The 9,058-nt window shown below is 39.9% G+C and overlaps 1 protein-coding gene across 2 annotated transcripts; it reads left to right on the top strand.

Moving 5' to 3' along the window:
* The first annotated feature begins 586 nt into the window (after nt 1-586).
* Nucleotides 587-8,452, top strand: SNRPG (small nuclear ribonucleoprotein polypeptide G). Of its 2 annotated transcripts, none has more exons than XM_085018989.1 (4): nt 587-679; nt 4,129-4,151; nt 4,758-4,882; nt 5,394-8,452. In XM_085018989.1, the coding sequence occupies exons 1-4, from the start codon at nt 648-650 to the stop codon at nt 5,439-5,441; spliced, it is 228 nt and encodes a 75-aa protein (XP_084875115.1). In that variant the 5' UTR covers nt 587-647; the 3' UTR covers nt 5,442-8,452. The 2 variants fall into 2 exon arrangements, with proteins under 2 accessions (XP_084875115.1, XP_003125100.1); XM_003125052.5 differs by having other exon boundaries at nt 8,264-8,452.
* The last annotated feature ends 606 nt before the right edge of the window (nt 8,453-9,058 follow it).

Raw genomic sequence — 9,058 nt, forward strand, 5'->3', positions numbered from 1 at the left:
TGTGGCTCAGGGAGTTAAGAACCGGACTAGTATCCATGAGGATACTAGTTTGATTCCTGGCCTCGCTCAGTAGGTTAAGAATCCAGCGTTGCTTTGTCTATGGCAAAAGCCAGCAGCTGCAGCGCAGATTTGACCCACAGCCTGGGAACTTCCATATGCGGAGGGTTCGGTCCTAAAAAGACCAAAAAAAAAAAAACCGCAGTGTTTGCAGAGGACAACAAAGGGAAGAACAACACATGGAAGTATGCACACACATGCCAAAGAAATTTTTAGGAGCCTACCCCTCCAGAGCTTATTTTCATCTGGTAGCGTCAAGACAACTTTGCAACCCACAAAGACAATGAGTTAACCAGCGTCCTTCAAATGCTAGAGGCAGGAACAGCAACCCAATTACAAAGAGGAATATAAAGACTGGAGGCCCCACCCCTCCGCTCTAGCCAATCCCTGGCGACACAACGGAAGCTTGGGACTGATCTGCGAGCTCAGGATTTTCCTAAGTATCGCGACGTGAAACGTGAAAGCGGCCAACAATCAATTGGCTAACGGGATCAGTGACGTCAGACGCAAAGCGCCGGGCCTACCGCTGGAGCGTGAGGGAGAACACGAATTCCGTTTGGAGGTTTCTTTGAGTTCGCGGAGTAGGCATCATGAGCAAAGCTCACCCGCCGGAGTTGAAGAAGTAAGTATGCATGAGGGCCGCGCATAAATGGCGGCTTCTTTGTAGGCCTTGAGTTCCTTGGATCCCCAGCCATTTCCGGAGAGTGTGTCTGCCGTGCTTATTGCCACTGGCTGCCGCCGCGATCCGGGCCACCGTCCCACGTTTCCGGGCCTGCATCCCGCGCAAATGTTGTATTTCGGCCTGGTGGGCATGCTTTTCAAAGACGTAAAGGCCCCTCCGTCTGCAGGTTTGCCTCCCAGGCCGGAGTTCCTGGCCGGGTCTCTGGCACTCGATCCTTCGTTACTTAAAGATCTTGAATACCACAGTTAGCTGAACGCCTTGAGTAGCATCACGTTCGAGATAAGGTGGTTGGACAGTAATTCTGTAAGGAACTAAGGAGGTGGATGGAATGGAATTGTTTTGATGGTATATGAGAAATTCAAAAGCTGCCTTCATCTTAGTGTGTTGGTGGTTCCTTTGAGCTTTAACTTAGAAATCCCGTTCTTGGGAGTTCCCGTCGTGGCGCAGTGGTTAACGAATCCGATTAGAAACCATGAGGTGGCGGGTTCGGTCCCTGCCCTTGCTCAGTGGGTTAAGGATCCGGCGTTGCCGTGAGCTGTGGTGTAGGTTGCAGACTCGGCTCGGATCCCGCGTTTCTGTGGCTCTGGTGTAGGCCAGTGGCTACAGCTCCGATTCAGCCCCTAGCCTGGGAACCTCCATATGCCGCGGGAGCGGCCCAAAGAAATAGCAAAAAGACAAAAAAAAAAAAAAAGAAATCCCGTTCTTTTTTCTTAATTTCTTGCACTTAGGTTGAACTTGAATGTGTGATATTTTGCTCTGTTAACTGGAATGCGTGAGAACATTCATTTTTCTCTAATTAGAGAAGGCTCTTTTGTTGGGGGGGTGTTCTTGGTAAGATTTCCTTTTTGATTCTTAAGATATTAATGAGAGTTTTTAATTACCTTTCTTTTCTTATATGTAGATTTCAATAATTGTGAGATCCTGCCAGGTCTACCTCCAAAATGACTTTTAACTTTTTCTTCCTTACCATCTTTTTTTGGAGTTCCCTCGTGGCTCAGCCGGTTAAGGATCCAACATGGCACTGCTGTGGTTCAAGTTCAGTCCCTAGCCCAGGAACTTCCGCATGCCACCCACGAGGCCCGAAATCTTTTTTTTTTTTTGCATTTTTATATCTTCCGTCTGCTTTTAATATAATTCTGTGGTTCTTAACTGTGGTGTAGAGAGTCTGGTTCTACCAGCATTTAGTAGGTAGAGGCCAGGGTTCCTGCTAAATATTCTACAGTGCACTGGACATCACTCAACAACAGAATTATCTGGTCCCAGATGTCAGTATGCCAAGGTTGAGATACCCTGGCCCAATCATATTCTTCCTACCCCTCTTAAAAATCATTGCCAAAGTAGTCTTTTTTTTCCCCCAGTTTTTTTGAGATAAAATTGACCTACAGCACTACGTAAGTTCAAGATGTACAGCGTAATGGATTGATTTACACATGCTTCAGTAATCTTAGCCATGCCTGATACTGCTGCAGTAACTTATTGCCATCTGCATAATAAAGTCCAGACTTCTTGAACCAGCAGTAACGCTCCTCCATTTGAAATCCAAGCACCAAATATTACACACGCTAATATTTGAGTACCATGTTCTTGGGCCAAACTGAACCATTTGATTTTGCTCAAACTTTTTCACTGCTGAGTGACTTTGGAAATTTTACTTAACCTTTCTGGGCCTTGGTTCCCCATCTGTTAATTGGTGGTAATAACAATGCATAACTTAAAAAGCTTTCATAAGGATTAAATAAAATAAGTTCATATGTGTTATATTTGTGTTTTTTTATAACATCCTAGTAAAATTGATTGTTTTACATGTCATACTATATATTTTTATTTGTAAAAACCTGTCTTCTTACACCTTCTTCAGGCCTCATGTCTTATTTATCTTTGAATTCTCCATGATATACATTAAAATTGAATGAAGTTTCATATTTTCTAGCCTACAGCAAAGAGGTAAAAACTGGTTTGACTTGTTGGCTTCATATTCTTTTTGTCTTTAGGGCTGCACGCACGGCATATGGAGGTTCACAGGTGGGGGGTCGAATGGGAGCTGTAGCTGTAGCCCCTGGCCTAAACCACAGCCACACCAGATCGGAGCTGTGTCTGTGAGCTACACCACAACTCATGGCAATGCCAGATCCTTAACCACTGAGTGAGGTCAGGGTCCAACCTGCATCCTCATGGATACTCGTTAGATTCACTTCTGCTGAGCCATGACGGGAACGCCCTTGGCTTCATATTCTCATACTACCCTGCTGATATGGAATTTTGTTGCTTAATTCAAATTATTTAAAATTTCAATATGCATTTATTTTGCTAAAGTATACTTGGGTGTTGGAGAATATCCTGAACATTTAAGATTGTTGCTTAATATTAAATAAAACACTATGTATTGTCTCAAATATAAAATAAAATATCCATTGGATTGGATATGGTTTGATTACCTTCTGATTTCTTCACAACTTTGTTTGGTTTTTAAAATAACCAAAATATAACAAAATCTTTGTTTTTCTGTTTTGGTCGTAAGATTCTGTCATTGAATATTGGGTCGGGGAGTTCCTATAGTGGCTCAGTGGGTTTAGACCCTGACTAGCATCCATGAGGATGTGGGTTCGATCCCTGGCCTCACTCAGTGGGTTAAGGATCTAGCATTGCCACAAGCTGCAGCATAGGACACAGATGCAGCTTGGATCTGGCATTGCTGTGGTGTAGGCCAAAGGCCACAGCTCTTATTTGACCCCTAGCCTCGGAACTTCCATATACCACAGGTGTGGCCCTAAAAAAAAAAAAAAAAGGAAGATGAAGGAAAAAGAATCATTATCGAACAACAAGAATGTTTTTAGGAGTTCCCGTTGTGGTGCAGTGGTTAACAAATCGGACTAGGAACCATGAGGTTTCGGGTTTGATCCCTGGCCTCACCCAGTGGGTTAAGGATCTGGCGTTGCCGTGAGCTGTGGTGTAGGTCGCAGACGCAGCACAGATCCCGAGTTGCTATGGCTCTGGCGTAGGCTGGTGGCTGCAGCTCGGATTAGACTCCTAGCTTGGGAACCTCTATATGCCTCGAGAGCGGCCCTAAAAAAGGCAAAAAGACAAAAAAAAGAAAAAAAATGTTTTTATAACTCACATCAGTATGAAGACTCAATCTACATTAAAATATTCTGAAACTATTCCATTTGTATTCATCATCTTCCCCTTCCTAAATCACATTGGTCAGTTAGTGCTAAGGTAGCCCATCACTCTTATCCTTTACATCACTACAAGGTTTTTACTCTTTTAAATTGCATTATTTCTATTGTGTAAATTTTAGCAGATTATATTGATTATACCTACTTTTGTGCTTACTCATGTTTAAATTTTTTAAATCAGTTGCATAATCTTTGCCTGTTTTGCTTTTTCAGATTTATGGACAAGAAATTATCATGTAAGTTTTTTTGGTTTTTTATTTTGGGGTGTTTTTTTTATTATTAAATTGCTTTTTACATGTCCCTTGACAGTATATAGTATTTGGAGCAACTTTATAAAAGTTCAAAGTGCACAGAACCTCTAATTCACATCCATTAATTAAGCAGGTGTATCAAAATCCTATCTAAACAACTTTATTTACTTCTTATATTTAGTAAGTTTTGCAATACTTTAGATTTTTCATTATTTCATATGAGCCCTCTCACCTTAACAAATGAACAGGATTTCCCATTTTATGATATTTGTAAATTTAAGTTTTTTCCTTTAAGCAGTCTTCAGTTTGAATTCCAGCTCTGCTGTACAGTAACTCTATAATCTTGAACCGGTTACTTAAAAGCTTTGTCTTTCAGTTCCCTCATAAAAAGTTAGGATAATTCTACTTCATAGGGTTCTAATAAGTTTAAATATGGAAATAAATGTAAAATGTTTAGCCCAGTGCCTGGCATATAGTAAGGATAGATTATACATCTCAGATACTTGCGCTTTATCTCACCTAATATTTAATGAATCATTTAGTTGATAGTTAATGGTTATTTTATTAAAGTTTCTTTTTCCTTTCATATAGTGAAATTAAATGGTGGCAGACATGTCCAAGGAATATTGCGAGGATTTGACCCCTTTATGAACCTTGTGATAGATGAATGTGTGGAGATGGCAACAAGTGGTCAACAGAACAATATTGGAATGGTGGTGAGTAGAGATAGTAAAATTTCTCTTAGAGATTTTTCTCTTGGAGTAAGTATTAGCTTCCCTTCTACCAAACTCTTGGATTAAATTGAAGCTAGGTAAATTACAGGTAAGATTAGACATTCCATCTCCTTTTGAGTTTAACATATGGCAGTTATTCAACTGTGGATAATATCGCAGTTATCTGTAGATTAGATCTGAATCTTACACAGAACCCACTGAGGTCACTGGGCTTGAAAGAGCTGTTGAAAATCATTTTTGAGCTTTATTCTATAATAGAGGCCCATACTTGTTCCTTCATTAAAGCAGTATTTCTCAGTCTTAGCCATATTTTAGAATCAGATTAGTCTGGGATGCAGCATAGAGGTTTTAACGTTCCCAGGTGATTCTAACAAAAGGAAGAGATTAATCACTGATCCAGAGTACTTATATGAAAAAGAATATATATATATATAAGATTCAGATATATGTATATATTCTTTTTCCTCTTCTCCTCCCTTATGGTTTATTACAGGATATTGAATACAGTTCCCTGTGCTATACAGCAGGACCCCATCTGTAACTCATCTGCTCTACACGTAATAACCTGCATCTGCCAATCCCAAACTCCCAGTTTGTCTCCAATGATATATATTAAAATTGAATGTCCCCCCACAATCACAAATTTGTGCTCCATGTCTGAGTCTGTTTATGCCTTATAAAGTTCTTTTGTATCTTATTTTAGATTCCACATATAAGTGATATCATATGGTATTTGTCTTTGTCTGGCTTGCTTCACTTGCTTCACTTAGTATGGTAAACTATAGGTCTATCCATTTTGCTACAAATGCTATTATTTCATTAAGTTCGTTCAGTGGAGAGGAGTAATTTTTTAATCACCCTTTCCAAGGTTTGTGTTATTGCTTGTTTCAAGTGTATTTCTGTTACTGCATTTTGAAAAGCAAATCAGTGGTCAGGGTTGGAAAAGCCAGCTTAGAGTCTCTAAATATGAGACTCCTTGCCTGTCCCTACACATTTCATGTAAATCAAGCTCCTTAGGCTTCTGTTGAAAGTGATTAAAACTATGGGCAAATCCAGGTTTGATCCCTGGCCTGGCACAGTGGGTTAAGGACCCAGCTTAAAGAGAAAGAGCTGTGGCATCTGCGGTTTAGGTCAAGACTACAGCTCAGATCTGATCCCTGGCCAGGGAACTCCATGTGCCCCATGGCGGCCAAAAAAGAAAAGAAAAAACAAAAACAACTATGGGCAAATCATTAGCAGTATTTCTTATAAAAACAGTTTTTTCATACCCTACGATTTCTCTCTAGCCTTTCCTCTTGCAGATTAGGAAATCTTCATTCTCATAGAGGGTAGATTAGGATTTGATTTCATATCAACAGATTTTCTATAAAAAAAGATTCAAGAAGGATTTGACATCTAAAAGTCAGTTCTAATTTAGAAAGATAACTTTTTAGAGAATTGTGCGGCACTTCTCAGAATTTTATCAGAGAAGGAATTAAGCCTAGATCATGGATTGTGTCATTTCCCCCTTAAATTTTGACAGGCTTAAATTTTTCCATTTTCTTTACATGGAAATTGGTTAAAAGTAGTACCATCCCAAGTCATTCAAATTATGAGCACTTGTTGGTAGGCAGTCTGCTGTTCCAGTTCTGGTGCTTGTTGTGTGACTAGAAATTAAAGTTTGTATTAGTAGGTACTAATTCTTACATCTGAGTTAACACTTAGAAAATGAAATAATGATAATATATCAATTGTCTTTATTTAATTTTTTTTAATTCTAAAGAAAATAGAAGAGTGGCTTTTCTAAGGGAAAGTAGAAAGATAAGTTATGGTTTTGCCTTTTCACAGGTTACTTGGCTATGGAGACAGGTTACATTGGCTTCATTATTCCCTTGTCCAATTCAGTGACTCATTGAGGCCATCGAAATTATTTAATACTCTAAGGACAGTATTAAGAATGTGTGTTCTGGAGTTCCTGTCATGTCGCAGTGGAAATGGATCCAATTAGGAACCATGAGGTTGTGGGTTTGATCCCTGGCCTCGCTCAGTGGGTTAAGGATCCAGCGTTGCCGTGGCTGTGGTGTAGGTCATAGACACTGCTCGGATCTGATGTTGCTGTGGCTGTGGCGTAGGCTGGCAGCTGTAGCTCCAATTCAACCCCTATCCTGGGAACCTCCATGTGCCCCAGGGTGTGGCCCTAAAAAGACAAAAAAAAAAAAAAAAGAATGTGTTTTGAAGTCTAGATAATTTGTTTCAGGGATCTGTCCAGTGGCTATTTACCAAATGATGTCTCAACTAGCCTCTTCTGAGACATCCTCAGAGTTGTCAGTAGCCCCACCTCATCTTATTTTCTTAAGACTCCACTCCACCCCAGGGTTCCGCTAAGAATGTAGTGAAAATTGTGTACTTTATATTGCTTCATATTTTAGGATTTGGGTTTTCTTGCTGGTTCTGTGTTTCTATAGCTCCATTTTAGATTTGTATTCTTTTTTTTTTTTTTTTTTTTTTTTTTTTTTTTTTTTTTTTGGTCTTTTGTCTTTTCTATCCCTCTTGAGCTCATTACTAGCATTTCATCCATGCTTTCATGAGTACCCTCGCTTATCTTTTATGAAAGGGCCACTGTGTCAGGCACTGGGCTCCTGGGGCCATTTTTTTGTAACTTCTCTTCCTGCCTCTAGGTTCCCCCCTCCCCATTCTGTTATATATGCTTTTGCCAAAACAGTGGTCCTCCTCCCAACTGTAAAACTGTCACTGACTCATTGTTGGTTTCATGATGCTTTCCAAACACTAAGATTGGTGTTTGAAGCCTTATAAGATCAGGTGCAAACTTTGTTCCCCACTTCCTTTCGTAACCTTTAACTCTGTTCAAATTAGATTCTTTCCTTATCCCCTTAACACCTTTTAATCTCAGTTGTCTAAAAATTCCTATCTTCCTAACAAAATCCTACCCAATTTTCAAGACCCAGCTAAAATGTCATCTTCCGAAAGTCTGCTTCTTTTCAACTTCCATCCTGGTTGAAGTGGTCTTACACCCCTAAACTGATAGACATATCCTACGTATTTATTTTTCCTATCAACTTATGGATCCCTTAGTGGGCAGGAATGGGCATGTTCATTTGAGTCTTGCCATTTAGGTGAAATGGGCCACTGGAAACTTGGCATCTCAAAAAGCCTTCGATCAATGTGCATCTGATTATGAAGAGCTTAGTGGCTTCATGTTGTTATTAAAAGACTCAAATTATTTCGTGTTTCTGTGGCTAAGGAAAAAAGGCTTCACAAACATTTAATAACTGAAAAACCATTAAAGATTTGGTGAAGATTCTTTAGTCATCACTGTTATGTCTGTTAAATATGAATTTGTTCTTTCCAAATTCACTTTCTTAGGTAATACGAGGAAACAGTATCATCATGTTAGAAGCCTTGGAACGAGTATGAACAGTGGCTCTGCTCACCAGAGAAATCAACTGCTTCCACATTCTCCCCTCTCTCCGGCATTTGTTGCAATGAAAGCCAAGTCTTATACATTTTCTTACTGAATTTTTTTGTTAAATAAACTTTTGTAATAATCAAAAATGATTTCTTACATGTTCTGAACATGGAAAATAGCTCTTATTCTGACTTTTTCTATCACGACCTGTTCCTGGTCGAGACTGATTTGTTCAAAGGTTTTTATGCATTAAAATAGAAGAATCTGGAGTTCCTGTCGTGGCACAGTGGTTAACGAATCCAACTAGGAACCATGAGGTTGCGGGTTCAATCCGTGGCCTTGCTCAGTGGGTTAAGGATCCGGCGTTGCCGTGAGCTGTGGTGTAGGTCGCAGGCGCGGCTCGGATCCCAAGTTGCTGTGGCTCTGGCGTAGGCCGGTGGCTATAGCTCCGATTCGACCCCTAACCTGGGAACCTCCGTATGCCATGGGAGCAGCTCAAGAAAAGGCAAAAAGACAAAAAATAAAAATAAAATAGAAGAATCTTCCTAAATGTGAAACATAGTAAGGATACTCTTTTTCTCTGTCTTATATCACTGAACAGAGATAAGCTGCAGACCTGGGTGGGTTTCTTCTGAAACATTAACTGGAATTTTCAAAATTCTTGTAACTTTGATGTACTCTGACTTTTCCAAGTACATCGACATTCCTAGTGTGGTTACATTCAACACTGAACTGCGCAGGTCCACTTAGAT

Source organism: Sus scrofa, chromosome 3 (assembly GCF_054392235.1).
Source record: "Sus scrofa isolate SSC_HxYL_T2T_F1_AM1 chromosome 3, Sscrofa_HxYL_maternal_Yorkshire_Landrace_v2.0, whole genome shotgun sequence".
NCBI lineage: Eukaryota > Metazoa > Chordata > Mammalia > Artiodactyla > Suidae > Sus > Sus scrofa.